At 33.4% G+C, this 27,838-nt stretch overlaps 2 protein-coding genes across 3 annotated transcripts in view; both read left to right on the forward strand.

Moving 5' to 3' along the window:
- The first annotated feature begins 190 nt into the window (after window positions 1-190).
- LOC105217501 (putative transcription factor SOX-15) overlaps window positions 191-27,838 on the forward strand; it is a 34,089-nt gene continuing 6,441 nt past the window's right edge. The window contains exons 1-3 of one of the 2 annotated variants that reach the window (XM_029043609.2): window positions 191-660; window positions 4,947-5,632; window positions 26,430-27,055. In XM_029043609.2, the coding sequence (XP_028899442.1) occupies window positions 5,580-5,632; window positions 26,430-27,055 (679 nt within the window). In that variant the 5' untranslated portion in view covers window positions 191-660; window positions 4,947-5,579. Of the gene's footprint in view, window positions 661-4,713; window positions 5,633-26,429; window positions 27,056-27,838 lie in introns of those variants that run through there. The other variant, XM_054234258.1, reaches the window with a different exon arrangement.
- On the forward strand, window positions 14,555-15,474 carry LOC128922723 (uncharacterized). The gene is made up of 2 exons (XM_054234259.1): window positions 14,555-14,890; window positions 14,961-15,474. Exons 1-2 carry the CDS (start codon window positions 14,689-14,691, stop codon window positions 15,122-15,124), a joined length of 366 nt encoding a protein of 121 aa, XP_054090234.1. The 5' UTR covers window positions 14,555-14,688; the 3' UTR covers window positions 15,125-15,474.

Raw genomic sequence — 27,838 nt, forward strand, 5'->3', positions numbered from 1 at the left:
CAATTCAGTTAAGCTCTTTTTGGGACTGGTTGACGGACATTCAACTAAACAACGTGTACGTACATACATACATACATACATATGTATATATGTAGTGGATATTTGAATGTACAAGTACAGGTTGAAGTTTGAGCCATTGAGTGAATTTCCCATGGCTAACTTGGACTCGGAGATCGGCGGAACTTGCAGCCCAACTGAACAACTCTGTTGTGATACACAGTCAGTCGCTTAATTTAGTTCGATTCGGTTCCGTTGCAGCAGTTTGAAACTGTGCGCGCGCGCAAACAACTACAAGTGCTTTTAGCCAAGGGTATACCCCAGTACCATTTAGCCCCTGAAACCGACAATTAAGCAAAACAGAGCTGCACTTGTGAGCGCTTCTGTATGTGTTCAAGTATATCGGTTCTTTTTGTATTAAGCTGCTAAGCAATATACATACATACTTACCTATAACCGAGGTACTACATAGTGGTTGATAAATTAATGTGAGAGGAATCATTGCGGCCTTTAATTTATCATGCGGGCAGACAAGCAACCTTTCGCAGGTTTTTACTTAACGCTTCGCCAACATTAACGTTATACAAAAGTGCAGTTCGCCATTCGTCGGTACAGTGAAACGGTGTTCGTTTGAAATATAATCATCTATATCTAAATAGAAAAGTATAAGATAAAGATGCAAAATATTCGCAATATATAATATGTTATATAAAATATGTAAATCAAAGAAAATTTTGAAGAAAGTGATGTCATAACCCTGTGTGTGATTATTGAAATACAATGCTTTCTAAAGAAGCATATACTCGTATATATGTATATTGTTTTCACAATTAGTGCTTGTGCTTACATATTCATTATTATTATAAATATTATAATATAAATAATTCTGAAATCAGTGCTTAGAAAATAGTTTCTGCCATTTTTTTGTGAAGCTTAACTTTTGCCATTGAGAAAAGAAATTAGTATAATTAAAGTGATTCATTGCACTGCAATAAATCGCAGTTTTCGAATTGTTTTAGTGAAATTTCGAAAACAATTGTATTTTTATTATAATTTGGTAATTTTTTAGTAAAAGCGTATTTTATAAAATTTTCATTGTTGAAAGAATTTGTTAATTAAAAGTGATATTTCTGATTTGTTGGTAAATATAAAAGTCCATAAAATTTAATCAGCAATAAATTATTATACTTATAAGCATTATTTAAATTGGGAATTATTATAAATAAATAGATACTTAGTTTTCACATATATATACATACATACATACATATACAGTCGAAACTGAATCTGTTAAAAGAGAAATAATAATAACATCATAAAATTATTAGCCACGGATTTTCGTAATTATTGTTTCTTTACCTGAGATAGCTCGTGATCCAAAACATTCTTGAACACTTTCGAGGATATCTTCGTCGGAAGGGTTGTCTGTGACAATGACAAACTGCTTGTGCGTTCTGAAAGCAACAAAGGACACACAGAGCAACAATAACATACAACAAACCGACGTTATTAACGAAAAATTATTTGAATAAATTCTTTTTATGGAGATTGAAAACGCTTCAATCTTGAAGTTACGGTCGCAAAAAATGTTTCGTTATAAGGAAATTTTCACTATAAGGAAAAATATTCGTTATATGGAAAATATAATACACTTATACTACACTCAAAGTACACCCAAAACACAGTGTTCTTATAATTGCTTCGCAATAAAGAAAACCTCGTTATAGAGAGTTTCGACAGTAAATTTGCTTACTTGGATTCTCTAATAGGTAGAATGGAGTCGGCTGAAGCTCCAAATAAAAAGGCGTATTTAGCACGATTTTTAAATCAACTTAAAAAGCTACTTTCCTTCTTTTCTAAAAAATCATTTGTTTTTAAATAAAATACTTTTTGAACCATGCCCTTTGCATTTTATTACTTCTGCTAAGCGTTTTGATATCGATTCAACTTGTTTTGAAATTTATTAATTAAAACTTTATTTAAACTTTATTTAAAAACCAAAATGTTTACAAAAATCATTCCTTTGTATCGAATATTTAATCAGTGTAGTTTCATGGAAGGCTCTTTTTGACATTTGTATACACTGTATAAGTATTAAAATACTTTCTAATATCAAGTTATTGTATTAGAAAGTTTCAAAGGTTTTAGGATAAACATTTGGATACAGATTCAATTTTTTTTGCCCACTGAACAATTACCTATACAAATTTTCATATACAAATAAAGTAACCATTGTTAGATTGAGTGTTTTTAGGGTGCAGTAGAAATTTTTACGCAAGCTATTATATAACCATAATATTGAATATTTAAGTATTAAATAATAAAATTATAAAGAAAATAAGTTCGGACGTAACTAAATATTTACTACCGAAAATTGTTAGGCGGTAAATTTTTATTACTTAATCCTTTTGTATTTTAAACCGATCTTAAGAATTTTTGGTACATTTTCTTAAGTAAGATATCTCATAGGTTAGTATTGAGGTACACAGATTAGATATTCGGAGTCTTGAAAATGTGTGATGCACAATATTTATACAAAGTTGGATTTCCATTTCTTAGTGTCTTATTTATATATTTTATAAATTTTTTAGTGTGGTAATTAAATGTAATAAAATTTGGTTACAATTGGTCTAGTAGTTGCTAAGTTTTCAGTCAAAAGCGGGACGACCAAGTTTTTTATACCAATTTTAAGCCATTTGGAGTGTACAATTTAGTGATTTTGAAGTTTTTGTTAACAAGTTAATGTATTGTAAGAAGATTTCAACAAATTCTTTGTATGGGGTATAGACGTGATTGTTATCTGATTTTAACATTATACGTTATACCGTATGATGTCTTAATGAACATGTGTACCAGTTTTATAAAGATATCTCAAATTTAAGTTTAATTCAAGTTATCGCTGGCACGAAAGAACGGACGGACAAATTGCAGCCAACTGAAATTCAATTCGTTTCGCCATTATGATCAATTTTATATATGTATGTACATAAATAACTCTAATCGATTAGATTTAAGTGTTACAAACAACCGTAAGGATTTTGTATATGCCTCACCGTTGACTTTACCTTAAATTAAATTAATGTAATGGACTAAAACGGATTAATTTAATTGAAGGAAGAGTCCTTTAAGACAATTTGATACCCTGCATCGAAAATCTGTAACAGGACCAAAACGACATAATATTATAGGACGATTCTGAGTCAAGTCAGAAGTTCAACATCATCAGTATTTTTTTTAATTCTACTACCTGTTATTAATCACGTTCAGAACTGATTTTGACCTCCTTCTTTGTTATTTTTTTGGATGTACCATACCATACCAGCAAGGATTAGGACGGTAATTAAAGCAAAAGGAAGCGCAACAAAATATTTATTGAGATATTTACTATTAGATAGACTAAAGTTAAAAAATAAAAACAAATAATCACTTTGATATTACCATTTTTATAAATTTCGTGATAAATTTTGTTGAATATCTCTAATTTTGGTGAATTTTACCAAATTTGAAAAAAGTTCGCTCTTGAAAAATTTAACATAAATATTTTTTTTTGCTAATTATTTTATATCTTATTACAAATACAAATAATTCCTCATTCAAATTTTTTTTCTTGGATGAATATCTTTGCTCATAATTAAAATTTTCATACTGACCGGGATTTTTTGCCCAGCACTGTATATACATAGGATTAATAATGGTGGTTCTTTCCTCCTCTAGCATGGTACAGTATTTTTGAGAATAATACCGATGCGTCGGCGTATACTAGATTCAAGTAGCAGCGAAATTAGAATTAAAACATCAATTAAGGGAGGGGTCTGGGTTTCAGCGCAGAAAAAACACTTTTTTTGTGATTTTTTATCTCACATATCGATTTTGACTATGTTCTGTAAATTTTTCATGCAAAAATATTAAACCATTAGCCCGTGACAGAGCTTCCCCTAGGACGTCTTGAAAAAAAAAAACAATTTGCGGTGTTCACTGTAACTCGCCCGGAAATTATCCAAAAATGAAAAACCATAAAAATTTAGTTAAATTTTAAACAAATCTTCCCCCCAAACATTCTCTGATTATTGTTTTTTTATTTAAAAATTTTTGGCGGCCATCTAAAGTGTGAACCGTTATTTTCGACTAAAATTTCCGCCATTTTCAGGGTAAAAAAAAACACCCTTAATGTTAAAAAAAAAATTTACTAAACGTAGGGAGGAGGTATTTTATGTGAAGAAAATGTGTACCAAGTTTGAAATGAATCGGTCGAGTAGTTTTCAAATGGCAGTGAACACGGACTTCAAAAAAGTATTTTTGAGAAAAACGCGTTTAAAACCGTAGCTGTTAGAGTTAGAGCGTTAAAGGCCCCGAGACTAATTAAACAATAACTTCAAGAATATTGCTTAGATCGGATTAAAATCGAAAAAAAAATTCGACTTTTCGAAAGTGAAAACCCAGACCCCTCCCTTAATTAACCGACCAAGTATGTACAAACATATGTATGTATGTATGTAAATATGTATGCGAGTTAAATTATTATATGATACCTGAAAATAATATGCAATATAAAATTGATTATAGATATCATGTTGTGAAAAAAATTTTAATCAAGATACTTGCTCATATGTATGTACATATGTACCATATATGCAAGTGTGTGAAATTCATCATAATGTTTCATTTGTTTTTTGTTGCTGATTAAATGACATTTTTGGGAGAGAAACTCGTGAAGTGTATTTATATTTAATCATAACTAAGCATTCGTGTACAATTAGTGAATTATAATATTAAATTAACAGGTTGAACCAAAATCTAAAAGCTATTTAAGTGAACGCGGTTCGCATTTAAACGGAGACAGAAACATTTACAATATAAATTACATTTGCACATATGTATTTGTATTTACATAATTATATATACATACATATATGTACATAAGTAAACGCATGTCCGTTCCCGTATTTTAGCCTTTTGGATGTGCTGACGGTAATAAATGGAACGAAATTGCAGTCAAACTAGAGCACGTCGATTCTCTAGGGTAATGCCGTGCAAATAATCTAACGTTACCCGTATGTGTGCATGTGCTTATGCGTATGTGAAGATATATATATACTTGTGTGTGTAGGAGAACAGCAAACAGTGAACATCATTAAGACTGCAACATTTAGTACCACATGTTGCCGCTGACAACCAACATAGTTAATAGCAAGAACAACAATAAAAAGTAGCATCAATACATGCATTGCTATATAGATAGTGAATAGTACGGGAAACCTAACGGAATAATGCTGCATTAAGCAAAATGTTTCTGGCCCAATCACATAAACGCAAAGGCAAACAAACACCACCACAAAAACAACAAGTTGCCGTTGTCGCGGTTGCCACCTTCACAGTAACGGACACGCTTACGAGACTGCCAGCAAAAAGCTCCCCCCACGTCTCGCCAGAAGTCGTTGCTAAAGTCAAAACTGAGACCAGCGCTTCCAACAACACGGCCAACGTCGTCAGCACCGCCACCGCCACCAACAACACAAATACCGCATACGACGCCGCCGTTGCTATTGCTGTCCCTTCGAAAGCGTTCAAGACGTAGTAGTAAAATGGAACCCTCATATGATCACGAACAACCACATCATCTGCTAACAAATTACAAGTAATATTTACATTTTTCCCATGGCATTTTTTTGTTTAATTACACCCAACTGAAAAATAGTAGTAGATACATATCTTTGAGATAATAGCTATAATGAATGAAAATGTAGTTGTGAAAATTTTACATAGCAATCACACGTACATACATACATACATATATATTGGCATATAAATAATATGTGTTTGTATGTAGTAAAAAGTTCACTCGCAAATATGTGTATTTGGAAACCTCTGCATACAATCACAGATTTATAGGTGAACAGTAGTATATACATATTCGTACATGTATTCATAACATCTTTAATTGGCATTTGCAATAGGAATTTCATGTAAATATATATAACATACATATGTACATTCGCACGAGTATATGTATATGTAACAAATATATTAACGTACAATAAGTAAACTCATATATGTATAAGCACTATATGTATACATATAGGTATGTATATACATATGTATGAAAGTATGTAACAGAATTTATTCGCCGTTTTACTTTTTTAAGGCTACCACCAAGTATATGAAGAATGTACATATATACATATATATATTTGTATATAATATATCTATGTATATGTATGTATGCGTAAGAGCTGGCAGCAGTCGTATGTATACACCTGAATTAAAATGATAATCAAATGTTTGGATGTGTGTGTGTATAAAACTTAAACAGTTTCTGGTTAAATTTTCTATGTTAAATTTGTAAACTAATCGGCTCCGCCATCAGCTTCTTGAAGAGCACTAAGAATGAACAAATCTGAGCAAAATTTAACGGCAGAATCGCAATTAGTTCCTATTCAAATTATCAGAAATGTACAATGATACTTTTACAGTAAGGCCTTGCAGAGTTTGAGTTACAATTGTCCAAGCTTTTAATCAGCGAAAACTTTTCATTTCATAGTAAAAAGTTTTTTAGTCACTAAATGAATGCGAGCGTAAAAATATTTAGAAATCTGGATTATCAAGCATAAGATTCGGTTAAAAATATCTCATGAAGAAGATGAAGATGAAGAAAAAGTAAGTTCGGTTGTAACCGAACAGATTATGCTCTCGCAATTTCTTTATTAAATTTTATTGAGATAGCATACAATTTTATCCATATATTCGGCATAAAGACCAATTAGAATAACGAAACTTATTATAAACAATAGTATATGATGGTTGGGATAATTCCTGGACCGAGTTCATTATATCCAAAATTCTATATTCACTTAATTTTGATATAAAGATCACTTGAAGTTTTCTTCTATTCCTAATATTAGTTATATGAAAGGTATGTTCCGATTTTACCCATTTTTGGCACAGGAATAATTATAAATGAAGAGAGTATCTGACATTCCATAGAGTATATAAAAAAATTACAGATACTTTCGGTAAAACATTACATTCAGACACTGAGGTCCTTATGTTCGATATCTGGGGTAATGAAAAGCTAATAAGTGAACTAGTTGTGGTTGTGAAAATATTTCACCCTTTTTCTATCTGTAACTTTAGGATATCGAGGATATATAACGTACTTTTAGAAGTTTCAACATAAACTTTGTATGGGTGGTGGGAGAGGTTATTATCTGCATACTTACTTTCTTAATGAACATAAAACATATTTTTGGCGGGCAACGTCCACTTTTGCAAAAAAAATCATCCAATATGGAGTGGCTTCCATAGTGCCAGAAGTACGTGCACTAAAGTTATCGCTTACACAGACACACAGACGGTCATTTTGATATATGTGACCTGGTCTACGAAAAGGGAGCTAACGTGCGAAAACTAGTTTTCTGGGAAACAGCTGTTAAAAATAAACAACTCTCATCTTCCATCCGAATCAACTAAAAAGTGAAAATTGATTTTTTGACACCTAAGCCCCCTTTCCGTAGACCAGGTCACATATATACTTTTTAGTTTTAGGTGCTACAAACAAGCGTTAGGTGCAAAAACTAGCCTTAGTATAAACAAGTAAGGAAGGGCTAAGTTCGAGTGTAACCGAACATTTTATACTCTCGCAATTTATTTATTTAACTTTATTTATATTATATAATACACAATATGACCCACATATGCGTCATATATATTGTATAAAGTCCATTGAAAGTTGGAAACCCTAATATTAGGTTAGAAGCACCGAGGTCCTCATGTTATGTATAAGATATATGGGGCCTTTAAAAACCTATGGTCCGATTTCGGCGATTTTTAGAATGGGTCTACCACACTATACACGTAGTATTTGTGCAAAGTTCTGCACCGATATCTTAACTAGTGCTTACTTTATATATTGTAAAGTAAACGATTCAGATCGTCTTCAAAGTTCTGGTATATAGGAAATAGGTGTGGCTGTGAAGCGATTGGGCCTATTTTCACAATATATGTATCATTGGGGTGTAAGGAAACTATTACGAACCAAGTTTCATTGAAATCGGTCGAGTAGTTCCTGAGATATGGTTTTTGACCCATAAGTGGGCGATGCCACTCCCATTTTCCATTTTGTAAATAAATCTGAGTGCAGCATCCATCTGGCATTTCTTATGTGAGTCTGGCGTTGTTTCTGGCGTTTTTCGTTACTGAGTTAATTCACTTTTCGTAATTTTCAACCTAAGCTTTGTATTGGAGGGGGGCGTGGTTATTATCCGATTTCAACTAATTTCATGGTTTGTGGTGGGGTACATAAGAGAACCGACTGAAGAAAGTTTGGTTTATATAGCTTTATTGGTTTGCGAGATATATACAAATAACCGATTTGGGGGCGGGGCCACGCCCGCTTTCCCAACAAAATTACATCCAAATATGCCCCTTCCTAGTGCGATCCTTTGTTCCAAATTTTAAAATTTTTAACATTATTTATGTCTTAGTTATGGCACTTTATGTGTTTTCGGTTTTCGCCATTTTGTGAGCGTGGCAGTGGTCCGATTTTGCCCATTTACGAAAGCAACCCTCTCACGGTCCCAAGGAACATGTGTTCCAAGTTTCATCAAGATATCTCAATTTTTACTCAAGTTATCCGTTGCACGGACGGACGGACAGACAGACATTCGGATTTTGACTCGTCTCATCACCCTGATCATTTTGATATATTTAACCCTATTTCTAACTCGTTTAGTTTTATGACTTACAAACAACCGTTATTTGAACGAAACTATAATACTCTCTTAGCAACTTTTGTTGCGAGAGTATAAAAATAAGCTGTTCAGGTTGACTGAGCTCCATCATAGTAATACAAAATGATATTCATTTGAGTTTTTTACCGCCGGAACAATACAATTAAGGGGTTAGGTCTGATTAGAGTCTCGGAATAGGCCTAACTTGGACAATTTATTCTATGAGTAAGTAATCAATATTAAATATGTAATACGAATTTTGCATTAAAAAATAGTTGAAAAACTGTTGAACTTTATTAACATTCAATAGCATTCAAGCGAAACCTGTTGACAATTTCAGATTATTAAAATGCAGATCAGATAAACTCTTGTGGAAATCTCGATTAATATACATATGTATTTATGTAAAAAAATATTTACATGATTGGCAGTATTGGGAATAGAAAAGTGAGAGGTTAGCACCCCTTATTCGAAAAACGAAAGTTCGAAAAAATCAGCAAGTTCGAGTAGTAACAGCGATATGTGACCTGTACGAGTACAGAGGCTTACAGCTTATTTTGACCTATTTCGTGTATTTTTAACTTTTTTTAATATTTTATTTTTGATTAACAACGAAAAAGTCACAAAAAATAAGGCCACAGCTTAATTGACCATTTAAAAAGTTTTATCTTAGGATAATGCATATAACTAAATAACAAGTTTTTAATATTTATGACCCCCTTCGTTATCATTGACCATTTTAAGTCTGTTTGGAATCGAGCAATTTTCGGACAATTCCAAACCAATCAAGTTTAAACATTGCTTGACTTGTGACTCGGGACATTATCTTGATAGAAGCGAAAGTCTTCACGGATGTCGAGTCGAATATCTTTCGAGCAAATTGGACTACAAAATCTTGAAGTAGTGACCTTTATTCATTGTAATCTCCATAAAACCCAGATTTAACATAACGTTTCCTCCGACGTGCTTGTTTGTGCGCAGCTCAGTTTTTGACTTATGGCACACATAGGAAGTTCCATCTGCGCAAAAAATATTTAATTTTGAGTCGTCAGCGAATGCAGAAGCCAGTTCCAAGTGCTTTTTTAAATTTAAAAGGGAACTTGATGCTTTCAGCGCTTATGAACGGTTTATATCGAGCTTTTATGTCATCGCACTCGTACTCCACTCCGAATAGATTCTAGAGTCTTCTATATTAAAATTCTTTATATAAACTATATTGGTTTCATATTAAGGGTTGGTCTGTTACAAATATCGGAACTAAGCTTGGTTTTCATTTGGTAATGAATGCGGTTAACTGCATATTTGTAATTAAATCTGTGATGGTTTGGAGATTTTTCAGGGACTAAGGCAGAAACTTGACTTGTACCTTTTGAATTCAATTTTTAAACGAATCATGAGATTCGGATTGAAATTACTGGTTAACAGACAAATACTGTATTTGAGGTGGCAAATTGTCAAAATCGGACTATAACTTTTCAAGGTTCCTGATATCGAAGATGAAGAACTCAGTGTCTAAGCATAATTTTTCACTGATAATATCTGTAAATCTCTCAGAAATTTTAATTTAATTCAGACGGAATCTTTTTCTTCTAATAGTATGTATCTGTACCAAAGTCAGAGTCATAACTTCCCCTAGCTCCCATATACCTAAGTATAGGCTTTTTTAAAATACGATGTGGTTTATTCCGCATATATGGGTTAATATGTGAGATATCTTAGCAAAAAAAAGTCTTGGATATAGTGTACTTTGGTGGTAAAAATGATTGAAATCGGTTCAGGAATTCCTCAGTCCTCATATGCTATTTATGATGATTTTCGTTATTCTCTTGGCATAAAGTAAATGTGTGGGTCAGATTGTGTTATCTTACTAAAAGTTCATCAATAAATTGTGAGAATATGTTTAAAATGTTCGGTTACAAAAATGTTCTACGAAGGAAATTTTTTTTTGTCAGTAATGATTGATAGACTAAATTCAAAAAACGCTGCGGAATAAGTTTTCTTAAAGTATTATCCATTTATAAACGATCTAGAGAACAGTCAAAATAATAATGACCCGGTATTTATTGGAAATTGCTTACTAAAAAACATAAGTTCATCTTGAAGAAACATCTGCACCAGAAAGAAAGAACACCAAAGAAAGTTGAACATTTTTAGAGTGCGCCAGTACTTAGTATGTAATTGGAAAATCTTAAAAACCCGGTAGAAGGTAGAAGACTTTGATATTAGTTATTTCAATAGCATTAAGTTTTGTTTTTCAAATTCATTTCCCAGTGTTCAGTTCGATTCGTCGATATTCATGAGTAGAATTGTGATGGTGGATTTCAGATTTAACGAATTTTTCGCTTTTAATAAAAAAGTCGTGAAACATAACTTACACGCCATTAATTTTTCCCAATTACAAGAGTGTGGAATGTTTGGTTGCGTTCGAAATAAGAATTCCCATAATTACACACCCAGAAACGTGAACACTCTTTTTTTGTTCAATGACTATTGGAAAAAACTGCGTACTTCAGAGCTGCCCAAAATTGGAAAATCTATTTATCGTTTGTTTATCCGTGTGGGAAAAAAGACCTGCAATAGAGTGGTTTGTTGTTGAAAGAAAAAGCCAAAACCATTTAAATGTGTAATTACCTTATATTTTTGCGTTTTCGAAAACATGAACTATTCGCAAACGTGAACTGCCTTGGTTTTAATTAGTTCGCGTTTTCGAACGTGCTATGTACTCTATTTCCCGAATTTAAGCTTTAAAAATTAGACCTTTTTGTATTGAATCTAGTATTTCGAATTTAAGTATACATATGAGCAAATCTTCGGATATAGTGTAAAATATATGTAAGTACATACGTATGAATGTAGTATACATATGTATATATGTATATAAATACATATATTTTCAATTTGAGATACTGCAATTCAGGTTGGTAACCTGGAGGCATTATCGTTGGGCCACGCTACCACGCAAGCTGTGAGAATTAGGTCGAAACGGCAAGGCTAACAAATTCCGACAGACAATGAAATAAGAGAGACCAAAATAAATTAATTATACTTAAGAAAATACACATACATACACATATATCAACAATATACATACATATATATACATATGTATTTATAAGTAGTTAAAATACATATACCCTTAATAAGGCATAACCATTGGTGTACAAACCTACATACACATCCACATCCATACATATACGTGTATATTCTAATCCAGCTAGCAATCGTTCGTGTTTTTACGAACATCATCATTGAAAAGTTGTATCGCAGCTTTGATTGCCGCTCAGCGTTGACCTCAGTTAAAAAAGTGTATCACTCACTCCATTATCCATTACCATGCATACTACTTATTGCACATACACTTGCAAATATGCACATCTCACGTGTATGTACATATGTATATAGAAGAACAAACACATAAAATGCAACAATCCACTCTGAATACTAAAGACGGCAATGCTTATTGGTCATTTGCCGATAAGACGGCGTCAAGTTATTTAAGCATATCACACCTGGTTGCTTGAATGCCGAGTGGCTTTGTTGTTGATTCCTTGCTTGATTGGGCTTGCTTACCTCTCATCTCCAAGCTGCAGACCGCAAGATAAAATAGTAAAAACATTAAGCTATGGCGTCCGCACAGCTCGCACGGGTGTATGCCCATACACACATGCATACATATTGCTGTGTATTAATGCCAGACTGGTTTCTTGTGAAACGGTCATGCGCGCGGCGTAGCACATGTCAGCCAACGAACAAATGAGCCAACGAGCGAACGAGGCGCAGCTCCGAGAGCGCACCAATTTACCATTAAGCAGATGCAGCCAATGAACTGCAACTATCATTGGATGCTGTGCCGAGGTATGCTTTGCTTATTGTGCGGTAGACACACCCACCGAATGCCTTAAAATAGCTAAACTATTTAGTATGTAAATCTCATTTCAACTATTTGGACAGTGTTCATTGCTTGCCCTTTCGAATATTTACTCGTATGTAAATGTGGTGAATAATTTATTTAACTTAATTTTGTGGTGCACTCTATCGTATCGTATGCATAAATATTCTATATTTGAAGGATATTTAATTATAGATAGAATTTATAAGGCTGTGTAAACCATTACAATTCAAACTCTTCTAATTTTAATGAGATTAATTTTGACATCTTCACGTAATTAGAATATCTAATCAAATTAGTTGATTTGTGTCAATATAGCGGGTCCCGATTTATATGTTAACTTTAATAACTTTTTTATTATTTATTTTCATGGATGCTTGTGTCAGTTATTTAGAAATCAGATAACAAAGATACATAAATATTTATAAACACCAAACCAGTTTCCGGTTAATAAACCGCTTTTCCATTGGTCGTATTTGATTATGATCAAAAAGTAAGGTTTGGGACAGGTAGATCGGACGATCCGAAACTATCGAAATTTTTGGAAAACTGACGAAACAGTCAACATTTTATTTTTGAGAACCGTAAGGAATCTTCTCTCAAGTGATTATACCAAAGTTAACCACCTACCACTTCTGAAAAGCGGAAACGGAAGTGGCAAAGGCAAGCGTATGAAATTTTGGAAAATTTAAACTCTTAGCCATTATTTTCTTAAAAAGATTATTCACAATATAAATTATAAATCGTTTACACCGATTTTAGAAACAGCAAAGCCTCGCCCTTTCGACAATTCTCTTTTATCTAAGTACATAGAATCTTTCTAAATATTTAATAATCTTAGCTTTTACTTGTGGAAAAGGTCTTATATTCAAAATTTCGATTATTATAGCTTGCAGAATAAATAAGAGTATAGAAAGAAACTTTTAATTACTAGAATATTACGTATTTCAAAGTTTCTGTTTAGAGTAAGTGGGGTTTTACAATACCTCCAAAAGGTGGACAGGAAGTTCATATTTTTTTTATATGTTTTGAATATGTTTTGATATGTAATTATTAATTTATGTTGTACTCTTTACATATCTGATCTGAAACATTTTTCTCTAATTTAGCTTTTAATTACAATTTCTTTTCCCAAGCACAGTTGAACGTTATTATTGATATTCAAATTTCAACCGAAAGGATCTATAATCTATTTCTGTACTGAACTGTAGAATGCCCTCCACTTCTTTCTGCAAGGATATATTACATATTGATCGATATTTAGAATATAATATCAATCAAAAACATTAAATAAGGTATATAACAGCTAGAAAGCTCAAGAAAAGATGGTTGTCTAAATAGTATACTTAGGATTTTTTGCAAGTTACCTATATTTTCGTTATAACGTCCCTTATTATTAGGATATCTTTTTAGATACTTGATTTATTTATAAGAGTGTTATAACGGAACATAAGGATGTCAAGATAATAATAAACCACTTCAAATTCCAATTGATAAACTACTTGGTGAGTTTTCCCCCAAAAGAGGGCAATTTCACGCCCATTTTTTAATTTTTGTATCTATTTATGTACACGCAAATGTGTTGAATTGTTTTTTATTTATGCTGTTCCCAGTTAAATGTTATTTAGCGTATTACATTTCCCAGGTGGCAATATATTCGCATATATACCTATGTGGTATATATTTTGTTTTTGTTTTACGTGAAAAACAATTTCACCACTATTCCCGTTGTGTTGAGCGTGTTTATTAATTGTGGCCAACTGGTATCTCTGATCAGCCGACTTTATTTACATTTGAAAATATAAGCTGTCATCGATTGGCTAACTGCTATAGACAAGCCAATCGAACAAACTTTCCAAATTTTTATACGAACTGGCAGCACTGAAATCGAATTGTCTATACAATTTAATTTTCAAAGTTGGAAAAGATAGAATAATTTTATGTTAAAAACGAAAATGGAAAACAACGAGTATTTTAATTTGGTAAGAAAGTTTTTTAAACATATGTAATGTATTGTATTTTTACTAATAAATTATTGTGCAGGTTTCTCAGTATTTACAAAATGAAGAGGAGCTTATGATTGTGAGTGCTGGTATACTAGCATTTTTAGATGAATTGCCATCTAACTCCAGCTCGGAATCTTCATCAAGCTCTGAGGAATCGGAAAGGGAGGAAACCTCTAAATGCCAAAACTTTTGCGAAGTCATTGATGGCTATGGTGAGAATGAATTCAAATCGCACATGAGATTGCGGCGTTCGACCGTGGAATTTTTAATAGGTATGTATTTATGGACGCATACTTTCTTTTTATTGACTTAACAAATTTATTTGGGCATTCTTTCTTTCAGAGAAATATACAAATAACATTGAGCCCAAAACAAATACTGGTGGAAGAGAAATTGTACCACCTAGAAAAAAATGTATATTTATATTTGGTACATCAGTAACACCGTCACTTTTCGGCAGCTTGCTAATTTGTTTGGAGTGTCTTCTTCAACTGCTTGGACTATAGTATCGGGTGTGACTAGTTGGGTTATATCGATTTCTCACGAATACGTTCGGTGCCCAAACAGTACTTTCGCAGTTGAAACAAAAAGAAAGTTTGAGTCAAGATGTGGTTTACCAAATGTTATCGGTTGTATAGACTGCACTCATATCCGTATAATAGCTCCTAGAGAAAATAAAGAAAATTATTTCGATAGAAAGCATACATATAGTATAGTGCTTCAAGCAGTTGTGGATGCTGATAAAAGATTCGTAGATGTAACTTGTGGTGAACCTGGTTCTCTTCATGACAGCAGAGTTCTTCGTAGATCACATCTTTTTGCACTAGCGCAGACAGATTCAGAGAGACTATTTCCAAATGAGGCTTTCATTGGTTGGTACCACCTTTTAAAGACCATGGAAACTTGACCGCATCGCAACGAAATTTCAACAAATTGCACCCTTCTACACGTATAGCTGTAGAAAATGCTTTTGGTTTGTTAAAAACAAGATTTAGAAGAATATTACATTTTACCGAACAATCAAATATTTGTTTTGTAGTGAATATAATTGTTAGTGCTTGTGTTCTCCATAATATATGTATAACTCTCGATAATTTAAGTATTGAAAATGACCAAGATGAATATTTAGAAAACAGTTTACAAGATGAGTCCCATGAAGTTCATCAACAAACAAATAGTAGTAGGCGAGATGAATTATTTCAATATTTGCAACACCATAACTTAATATAAATAAAAACATGAAATTTAAATAAAACAACTTCTTTTTATTTCAAATTGCTTTATTACATTCAGTAAATGAATGAAACAAAATAAAAATTTCATGAATTCATTATCTTAAAATTATCTTATATACACATTAAAAAAGTAACAAAAATTTATTAATATTGATATATACACATAAAAACTATAAAAAATATCACAAATTCATTTAACCTTAAAAGTAATTTAAATTAACAAAGTATTAAAAATTCATTTTACAAGCTTAAATAACTAAAACATATTACCTAAACAATTCAATTCAATTCAATTTATTTCACTTCAACTTATAATATATATATTTACAGTGACTAATAATAATAAATGTTAAGAGTATATGGATATAATGTCCGAACTAACATGTTAATTTTCTTCGCAATATAAAGTACGTGGTCTTTAAAGGTCAGTCTAGGGTCTAGTATCAGTACTAAATATTTCACACTCTTTTCCCAGTTGAATGAATGGTTGAGAATTGAGCGTAATGTGGCTTGTTGGGAGAAAAATGCTTTTACGCTTCCTTGTAAAGAAAATAGCTTGAGTTTTCTCAGTATTAACAAGAATTTTCCATTTGTTGAAATAAGAAGCGAGGGTGCTAAAGTCCTCTTGAAGTGAAATAGCACACGTTGTTGTGGCTAAGGTATACATTAAATTAAGTTGGTCCAATCTTGGCTTCGGCGACGATATTGATAACTCGAGGTCGATTTATGTTACGCAGCATGATGACAACTCACATTACTTTTAATTGCAAAGGGAGTACAGACAATTTTAAATAGTTTGGGATAATTGACTACGTCATCCTGGCCTGTAGCTGTGTCAACTCTCCTGGACCGAAATTCTAAATTGTCGCATTAAGATCATCGATATCTTTGTTTTTTTACCACCAATATAGGTCATTCAATCAGTCATTTATGGTTATCATATTGAGGTTTCATGTCAGGAAAACTTCTCTTTCAAGTCAATGAAGTGACAGAAATCTGTTGGAAATCCTATTAATCCATCAAGGTGTCAACTGCGACCCTACCATTTCCAACTGCTTTTACAATCGCAATTTGATATTGTTGCAAAAACACTCATATGTTAGTTGTTAATTGGCGATTCTTTATGTGTCGCCACAAATTAAATGATTTTAGGCATGGGATTAGCCCGACAGTAACAGTTGATCCAGGAATAATTGGAAGAGGCTGGCGTAAATCACCCGTTAACAGAATCCTGGCTCCACCAAAAACGTTTATCGACAATCAAGACCTTTTAAAGTCTTGTGCAGTACCTCCAGCGACTTCTTGAATATTTGGAAAATCTTCGTTATAGCGCTATTTTTGGCGATTTTGCCGACTGGTGTTTCGTTTATTTGCAATTTAGGAGTAATTTCAAGGTCGAATGTGCCGTTTGTTTAAAATTATAAATTGCGAGAGTGTAAAATGTTCGGTTGGACGTGAACTTAGCCTTTCCTTATTTTTTACAAATTGTTTTGGGCTATCGACACAACCTTACACAATTGAACAATAACAAAAATATTTTAACAAAGCAACAATGACAACCTTCAAAATATTATTTTTTTGTTTTCTCTTTTTATATTTTTCTTCTCAACTCGAATAAAATTCTTTTATTGATATCTTCCTCGCAATTTTTCCATATTTACTCACTTTCTAATCTTTTTCTGGCCTTACACGAAATTTCAAGACTAAAATTACCAGATCGGTTTGAACTTCAACAACCAATAACTTCCCGATTTTAGGAAAGTTTTAATTTTCTTCGAGGAAAGTTAAAAAAATTTAGGGGTAGACCATCCTTAACATTTAGGAGCATGCAAAATAGATGTTGTCCGATTCTCCACCCTAGCCGATATGCACGCTAAGATTCACGAAAATCGGTCGAGCGGTTTCAGAGAAGTTCAATAACGTACACCGTGACACGAGAATTTTCTTATTATCTAATAACAATACATGGAGATGCCACCCGTTCTGCTGGCATTGTCTTTGGCCGTTTTATACGCCGATAGCAAAGTGCGCATTTTATTTTCCAATGCTATCACTGTTGTTGAAGAGTTCTTATGAAAAGAATTACATAAAGTTTTTACAAAAATATATATATAAACTTTTAACTTACGGTGAAGCCTTGTGCAAGCATGTCCTCCAACACATGAGCGTATGCGTTGCGATTTTTTCTTTGATGGAGAAATTCTTCTCTTCGGGCTAAGTAGCATTTTAGTAGCCCCTTGGTTTCTACCACCGTCCACGTCTTACGTTTTCTACAACAAATTTTATTATACAATAAATTAAATACAAAAATACTTACGATTTATCTTCGCCTGCCATTTTCAATTTCAAATTTGTGTATAACAATTTTTATTATTTTGTAAAATGGTTCTAAAATGTGTAAAACAAAACTTGGTAGCAAGTAGCAAGCGACGATTGAAATTTTAATGAGGTATTCGCATACTCTCCAGCACGAATTCAACTAGATATCTTTGTTGTTGCTTTCACATGTAAAATTTTTGACAGGCGAGCAGCGCCCAAAGATAGCGAGCAGAGACGTGAGAATGTTTTTAGATTCGAGACATCGATGGCTACCATCGATGCTTTTTGACGAAAACATCGATGTTTCAAAAACATCGATACATCGTTTGCATCCCTAGGTGTAACCGAATTATAATACTCTTATACTTAATGTTATTAAGATAACATATAATTCGTGCCGCACATTCGGCCTAAAATCTACTAGTATAATGAAAATCATCATTTGAAGGCTTCCTAGACCGATTTCAATTATTTCTGCCACCAATCTACATTATATCCAAGAATTTGCGTTCACTTAATTTTGCTAAGGTACATATCTCACATATTAACCGACATATACCGACCACCGGAAATTTGAAAACCCTAGGGGCTACAGGAATTATTGACCCGATTTTTAGAAAATCCGTATTTGATCAAAATTTTGTTCCGATATCTTCACTGGTGCTTTAAGAAATATAGGCGTGGCTGTAAACCGATTTCGCCTATTTTCAAACTATAATATTGTGATGCCAAAGAAATGTTATGAACCGAATTCCGTTCAAGTCGAGTAGTTCCTGAGATATGTGTTTTGATCCATAATCATTTTATCTTTTATATCAAACTGGGTGCAGCTTTTCTTTATTATTTTTACCATAAAATTTAGAGAAATATAACCTTTATATGATAGGTGAACGTGGTTATAATCCAAATTTTATTCCGTACAATTGGGTGCTTTAAGAGAAATTACTCCAGAAATTTAATGTAGCTTTAGTAGATTTTGAGATATGTATGTACAAAAAACTTAAGAGAGGGTCCACGCCCACTTTCCAAAAAAATAGAATTCAACAAATGATGCCCATCTCTAGTGTGATCTTATATACTTGTTTTCCTTTCATAACTTTATTTATCACTGTGTATCATGTTGCGAGAGTATAAAAATATTGCGATTAATATTGTTCTTATCTATTTGTAATTTTAACTTAATCGATAACGGAATTATATTACATAGAACCAATTCTATCCAAGTGCTACATCAATCTCCTCAGAACATATTCAGATAGTTGGACACGAGTACCAAATTCCATAAAGATATATCTTATTAATCAGTAATTATTTGAACCTATGCCCTCGTCATAAGGTCTGCGAATTTCTAAAAGAGAAATGAAGTAAATATAAGATATAAAGCATAAATATTATATTGAACATAATTTAGAAATATATATTTATGAGAGCACTGAAAGCGTAACTCCATATCATAATATTCAGTCTTTCTGAATACATATCAACGCTTATCCCTATTCTCTCTTCTCTCTCTTAAAAAGGAATGTTTCTTGTCGCTTACAATCCATTCTGCATTCTATACAACTGTCATTGCAGCGACGGGTTTATCATAAAATTATACATACATACATATGTATTGCAGGACGATAAAATCGGGGAAGTTCTGAGAATATTTTATTGTATAATAACTCGAATTTAAGTAGATTTACGAGTAAGTTAAAGAATTATACAACTGTGGTCTATACAAATGCGCTGTAAGGGCCACATTGAATAAAAGTCAAGCTATGGATCTGGCGAATAAAAAGGCGGAAATTTACGTCAGAGCTCTCAGATCATTGAAACATTGTCCTTTTTTCAACCATGATTAAGAAGTTGACAATGTCAAAGTTCAAATTTAATGCAGATTTAGACTTTCTAGCATAAACTTCTAAGAACTGATTAACATAATTACTTACTGTTCCAATATTAGGTGAAATTTGCAAACGATAAAATGATTAGGTGTGCGATCTACATATTGACATGCAAACTTTCATTTTTAGTAACTATCTATTCTTCATTTATGTATGTAAGTAAGTTATGAAAACCACTGGTATGCTTAAGTAATGTGTTTTTCTTTTAATCAGATCTCTCTAAGAATCGATAGATCCAAATTGGTGCTTATGGTGCATAACCTTCGACATACATATGCGAATATTCGTTTTAACGAAAACCGCTTATAACGAACAAGCAAATTTTTTACATTGAGTATCTTAAATAACGAACATCGGCGATTTATAAGTACTCGGTTTAACAAACAACACGAAGAAGACATACATACATATGTAGAATGAGTATAAAATCAAACAAAATCGTTGTAAAAAGAGTAATAAAAGAAAAGAACATGGAAAAATTCCAAATAAAATGTGCAAATTTAAAAAAAGAGTACGCGGAAAATATTGAATTTGATAGAAAAGTTTAAAATTATTAATAAGCACCAAATAGAAGTATAAGTCGGAATTGTGTACAAAATTAATTGAAAAGTGTCCACCGTTTCGACTATATTAAAAAATAAGGTAAACCTTTCCAAAAGTATGAGCTGCTGCTACAAAATGGAAACAACTGTAGTGGTGAATTTGCTGAATTGGTCCATTTTGGAAGCTGATAAAATAAATATATGCTCTGCAGAGCGCCAGGGATAAAATTATCAAAGGAAGGAGTAGCTGCCCTTTTATACAGCAATTTAAGTAGTATAAAAAGGCTGAAAGCAGCAAAGATGAACAATATCAATTTTGCAAAATTTTCTGTAATGATTGAACTTCATTTGCTTTGCTTTTAAAGCACATTACTTCTTTTGAGGCAACATTTGAATTGTTCTGTTATAGTTTTTCCTTTTGGAACAAATAGTTTCATAAAACAATTTATTAAACTGCAATTTACGGATATTTAACTCATTAATTATTAATGAAAAATTCGATATAACGAACAGGCTTGACAATTAATGTGTTCGTTATTTCGGAAAACTACTGCATGTATATGCACGATCCGATTTAACACATACGAGCATTTACACACGTTCAAAAGCGTATATGAATGTATAAGTATGTATGTACGTGACTTTTCCCGGTAGAGATTTCTATGCTACTATCTGAAAATATAACAGTTGTCTTAGCTAGTCCGACCCAATAAATTATCCTGTCTCAATTGTCTCCGAACGCCGAACGGCGAGTGTCGCGAATAACTCGCATGCCGCGTCTCCAGAGCGCTAACCGACAGTTTGCCCATACAAATACAAAACGACTCGCCGCTTCGTTTATAACGATTTATTTTAGGTTACTCCACGTAGAAGGCCAAAATGCGCTGCTGCTGTGAAAAATTCAATTAGGCTAATTGATGGCTAAGCTTATGCATTTCTTTGGGCCCTACTCTGCTCAGCTACGGTATACGAAGGCAAAAGTACCATACACGCTTCCACATTTAGGTTGCGCTCATATACATGTCATTGTTTTTGTTGTTTTGTACTTATTCCTTGCATGAAAAGGGAAAATCAAACAACGATAAATGGAGCAGAACATTTTCCCTACTGACATCTGGCTCACCGCCTCGAAGGGGTACAGGCGAAGGTGAATGATATTTAAAGGGAGCTGCATTCGCATTCGGAATTGCAGTCGTTGTTCCACTGTTTCACATTCAAGTGGCTACTGCGGGTTGTCGCGCTGCTGCCGAACTACCAAACTGGAGTGGAATATATTTTATTTGCCAAATTCTCGGAAGGCGAATTACTTCGAAATGTGTCGATGTGTCGAATCTTCTAAAAGACTTCGCTATTCAGCCGCTTATGATATCGTAGCTCACAGTTCGGAGCTTTCAGCTCTTCGCTTGTTAATGCCAACTTTCTGTACGTCCGTGCATTCGTCCGTCCGACTGTTGGCTGTTAGTTGTCTGGTTGTTGGCTGCTGGCCTCCTTGTCTGCTCGTCTGACGGCCGTTGGCATGCAGTGGGGCAGCGACGCGGCCTTCTTTGATAATACAATAGCTGCACGCGCCCAATTTACATTTATGTCTACCGAAGAATGAAATTCATGGGGCACATCCACATCCACATTCATATACAATATACACACAACAAATGCCACACTACCGTTGCTGCCGCCTCCGCCTCCGTCACCATCACCGCCACCGATGCCACTCCAAGGCCTCGCTCAAACCGGCATCGACTCATCTTATGTATGCATGAAGTTTGTGGGGTAATATTGTCGCAGCCGCGGCAAGCATGACAGAAGGCAAAGCGACAATACCGCCATGGTGTGGTAGCAGCTTTGCGACTAGCGTAACGCTTTTTCTCTTTTTTCTTCTTTCTTTTCTATCCTCCTTTGTAAGATTTAAAGGATACTGTCAATATATCTGTTTTGAATATATTTCCCCGACTTATAAATCGATGGTCGCTCGTTGTTTGCTGACTTCTTTACCGATACTCACTTTTGTTGCTGGGCTACTAGTGTCCATTTTATGGGGACACTTTTGTCCAATGGTGACTGTGACTTAACATTCCTGCAACTGAATCAGCAGGACAGTGGGCCTTCCTTGTAAACGAAACACATTAAATAAAGTGTGCAGTTATAATATAGTAACCCTGCGCCAAATATTAAAGAAATCACAAATTTGCCTTGATTTTTTATTAATCAACAGTCAATATATAATTGTTATCTCTATTGCTTCATGTTTTTAAGAATATAAAATATAATATATCGACAGAGTTTTCGGCATAATGCTTATGAAGAAATTAGTATGTATCCAAAGAATTGCGGTTCCACGCTCGTTGTTTACTTTTTAAATTATTTATAGTTTTCACAAACATACATAGAGCTAGGGACAAGGATACTCAGATATTTTCAATTTGTTTTGTTAAGTTTCGACGGAAATGCATTAGATATTCATTTAGCGCACTCATAGTTTTCTGTCATCAGGTGTATTCGGTCTAACAAATAACTACTCTCTGTTGGGAACTTGTATTTAATAGTTAATAGATATTATAATAAATTTCAATAAAAAAGTAACAAGAAGGTTGTTGAAAAACTAAAAATTATTTGTGACATTTACAAACAAAGAAAAAATTGCTAACATAGTAAAATATTCCAGAACAAGTAAGGAAGAGCTAAGTTCGGGTGTAACCGAACATTTTATACTCTCGCAATTTATTTATTTAATTGTATTAATATAACACACAATTTGACTCACTTATTCGGCATAAGTATATATGATATAAAATCCATTGAAAGTTTCAAAACCCTAATATTAGGTACATATATGGGAGCTAGGGGAAATAATGACCCGATTTCAACCATTTTTGGCACGGAGACATATTATTAGAATTATGGTCCGATTTTGGCGATTTTTAGAAGGGCGATGCCACACTATAAATGCAGTATTTATGCAAAGTTCCGTCCCGATATCTTCACTAGTGCTTACTATATATATTGTAAAGTAAACGATTCAGATTGTCTTCAAAGTTCTGGTATATAGGAAGTAGGCGTGGTTGTGAAGCGATTTGGCCTATTTTCACAACATATCATTGGGATGTAAGGAAACTATTACAAACCAGGTTTCATTGAAATCGGTCGAGTAGTTCCTGAGATATGGTTTTTGACCCATAAGTGGGCGACGCCACGCCCATTTTCCATTTTGTAAAAAAATCTGAGTGCAGCTTTCATCTGCTATTTCTTATGTGAAATTTAGTGTTTCTGACGTTTTTCGCTAGTGAGTTAACCCACTTTTAGTAATTTTCTAATTTATTTAACTAATTTTTCTTGAAAAATATACCTCAAAGTGAGTACTCAAATTAACGAAAATTTGATGTAACGAACAGGCCTGACAATTAATGTGTTCGTTACTTCGGAAAACTACTGTATATTTAAACTTGTTCCGTAAGTCATACGCTACACAGAAAGTTAGATAGTTAAATTTTCAAATCTTAAAAGTATCTTTTATGCTGATATGCATTTAAACTGTAATTTTGGCACTTTTTGAAAACGGTAAATTTTAGACGATATTACATTACGGGTATATTCTCATATGGTTCCTTGTTCTCAAAGTCTTATAGGTTTATAATATTATTATAATAGAATTATATTACGCCTTCTATTAGTCAGCATTTTCCCTATAAGATTTCGTGAGACTGTCACTGACACTGTCACTGAAATATTAAAAAATAGGTTTAGATAGGATCATAAGAAAATACTATTCCAAATTTGACTCGGATAAATGTCCAGAACTTGTTTTAAACATCAATATCCCAAGTGCCAATGTCAATTACCCTTGAGATACATTTTTAAACATTTCGGGTATCCGCAATAATTGTTTTTTAATACATATATAATTGAGGTACTCACAAGTTGTCATAAAGTGTAGTAATATCATAAAGTTTTAACCTTTTACTCTGGTTTAAAAAAATTGTTGTTGGATCGATTACAAAATAAATTTAGACAATTACGACTCAGTGCGCTATGTATTCTGTTCGTTGTATATTGAAACTTTTTGTTTTTCAGTAATCTGCATTTTTTAATGATTTGTCAAAACCAAGTTATAACGAAGTGCTCACAACCATCGTATTTTTTTAACATTTTCATTTATGACTTATAACTTTCCGACAACTTGTGAGTACTCTAAATATATTATACTAGCAGCCCGCTCCGGCTTCGCACGGGTTTAAAGAAACATTTCAAAAGTTTAAATTTTTACACACACATACGCATCCGTCATACATTTGTATGTCGAGTTGCGCCGTTTAGGTACCATCTGATTGAACGGTGTGAGGGGCGACAATGCGACAATTTTCAAATAACTTACGTTTTTAGTGCACTTTTTTACACCTTGGATCCCTAATATTTTCTAGCAATAAACATAGCCTATGTTACTCAGAGTGAATGTAGCTTTCCAATGCACAGTGGTTCGGTTTGTATGAAGGTGCGGTCATAAATACTTCCCGTTGAGATATCGCTTTGAAATTTTCACCAAAATTCTAGAAATTTATTTTAAATATATAGTAAAAAAATTGGTCCCATCGGACTACTAGGTCCTATAGCTCCCATAGAACTGTAATTGCCATTATATGGTAATCATGCGCAAAAATACTTCTCATGGTCATGGTCGGAGCGTCAAAACTTTCAGTAAGGCTTTGTAAAAACATTTAAGAAAGCGATACACAAGCTGAACATGATTTGTCGTTATAGTTTCCCCATCCAACGCCCACATTCAACCTGTAAGAATAATATCATATAAACAAATCATGCAGGAAAAAAAGCAAATTATCAACCAATTTAATACAGTTCATTTTTTCACTGCCATTCTACAGCCATTATAATTTGAACAAAAAATTATAATACATCCTCTAATAAACCGTACATAGATTGAAATAAAGATGGTTTATCCTTCTTTCCAAGCTTTTTTAGTCCAATTATAATGAGTTTGAACTTAAAAATAGTTAATTTAAAGGCCATTACTATTTTGGCGATTACTTCTACATCTGCAAATTTCCGCACCTAACTGTAACACTTTTATTAGCTTAAGACTCTGGTAAAGAGAATGTGAAATAAATCTAACGGGGGGTCGCGGGGGAACACAACTAAAACTTTATGTAAACACATTGAAGACGTAGAAAAAAGGTACAAAAAAATAGGTGATATAAAACACTAAGTTCACAAAAAAAAAATACAAATCACGTTAGTCTTAATTAATTTCACAAGTTAAAATAAATACCTTTAGCTTCAAAAGCCATTAAAAATAATCTTGATTCGTTAACCTGAACAATTACCAGAACAATTTGAAGTGCGTTGTTGCTGCGAATTTTTAAAAAAATGTCTGGTGTGCTTTAGAAAAATACAGTTATTCATGCGTTTAACTCTATTTTTAGAAAGTACCGTTAGATTTTTGGGAAAACCACTGTGAAATGGTGAAACAATTTTTGAAATCGGCATAGTAAATAGTTTTTGAGTTTATTCATTACAAACATATAGTACATACAAATCTTTCCTGTTTATAAAAGTAGTATAGAATAATTAATAATGGTCATGCTTTGATACTGACATTGTGATAATTTCTTTATACATATACATATGCATATGATTACATCCATACCTACCTCAGTTAATTTATAAGAATTGGAGATCGTGAGAGTATAAGTGCGATATTCTTTAATAAAACAGATTAAGTATGCCATTAGTTATTAAATAACATATGTATATTTACCAAATTATATTTACTAAATTGCTCTTATACATCTTCGATCACCTATTTTCTTCTTTCAGCCATAAAAAGTACCAGCCATTCATGTCACGTTTACCCGAATACAGTCTCGCACACGATCTACAGGAGCAAAGCATGGTAATCGCTGGTAGCGATTCGTACAGTGTCCGGCATGATAGTGAACATTCTTCGCCAAGCCTACATTCACCGGCCATACATCAGTCCGCATATGAAGCCGAAATCATTGATAGAAATTTATCACAAAGTGAAGCGAATACGGTGTACCCTTCGTCCTTTCTTGCCACAACATCGCCTCTGCTAAATTCGAATCTACCGCTACTCACAAATAATCAAGTCATGTTAAACAAATTTCTTAGTCATCCCAATATGGTGGCTGTAAATGTACCCGTACACGATACCGAAGACTGTACAACGGGCGCCGAAACCCCGGTATGGAACTATACAGATTACAAGGACGACATTTGCAACGTAAATTGCTCGTACTTGGAAAGGCAACAAAAAGTGAACGATGCAAAATTTCGTACGGGCGTCAATGCCGCAAAATGTGCCAAAGAGACCCGAATACGTAGACCAATGAACGCTTTTATGGTGTGGGCGAAAATCGAGCGGAAAAAACTAGCCGACGAAAATCCAGACCTTCACAACGCAGATCTTAGTAAAATGCTAGGTAATATATTTAATTACAAAATGTATTATTATTAAAGTGGACAATTTTCCCTTAACTTCCTATAAAACATCCAGGATTGCTAAAAAAAATTCCAAATGTGTTAAATTAAATACAATTTTTCAAATGTTTAATGGAATCATGTGGTATCAGGAATTTGCCCTCTAAAACCTTCCTAAACTACCACAATAACCTTAATTTTTTTCATCTGGAAAGTCTAATAAAATATTTGGTATTGAACACAAATAAAAGTGTTTCGTTTCAAAACACTATACGGCAAAATCGATTTTGTTCTGGGCATTGGATCAAATAAAAATTTTCCGAGAGATTGAGTCATAATTAAAAAATTGTATGTTCTCAATTTTTCGCAGTTAGTCTCCAAAATCGAAATATTTTCCTTCGATCCAATACTCACCAACCTCAGCTTCATGCTTCCGGACTACTGTAGCGTTTTTCAAACGGAAGTGGCTGCCATAAAGGTTGCAGCGGATTTACTGCTGCGAAGCGCATCATCTTTCAGAGAGGTGATAGCGGCGGTACTAGTCATTGGCTCACTAACTGTGCGCTCCAGGCTGGTGAAGAAAGGGCAGCCCTCGCTATCTGTTGTATCGGATCGCTTCGCAATCAGACTAGATTGCCTGGCCACAGTGGAATCGCAGGAAAATACAAGGCTGATTAGCTTGCTGGGCTAGACACGTCGGTATCACCTACAGTGGAATGGGAACAAGTAGGAGTACCACTATCCAGTTGCAATTTGCTTCTGGATGAATGTATCTCAGCTGAACT

This window comes from Zeugodacus cucurbitae, chromosome 6 (assembly GCF_028554725.1).
Source record: "Zeugodacus cucurbitae isolate PBARC_wt_2022May chromosome 6, idZeuCucr1.2, whole genome shotgun sequence".
NCBI classification, from domain to species: Eukaryota; Metazoa; Arthropoda; class Insecta; order Diptera; family Tephritidae; genus Zeugodacus; species Zeugodacus cucurbitae.

Excerpts from the sequence above, each read along its gene's own strand:
- LOC128922723 (XM_054234259.1), top strand. The coding sequence starts at position 14,689 with ATGATTGTGAGTGCTGGTATACTAGCATTTTTAGATGAATTGCCATCT. Across the intron at positions 14,891-14,960 it reads GACCGTGGAATTTTTAATAG|AGAAATATACAAATAACATT; the intron begins GTATGTATTTAT and ends TCTTTCTTTCAG.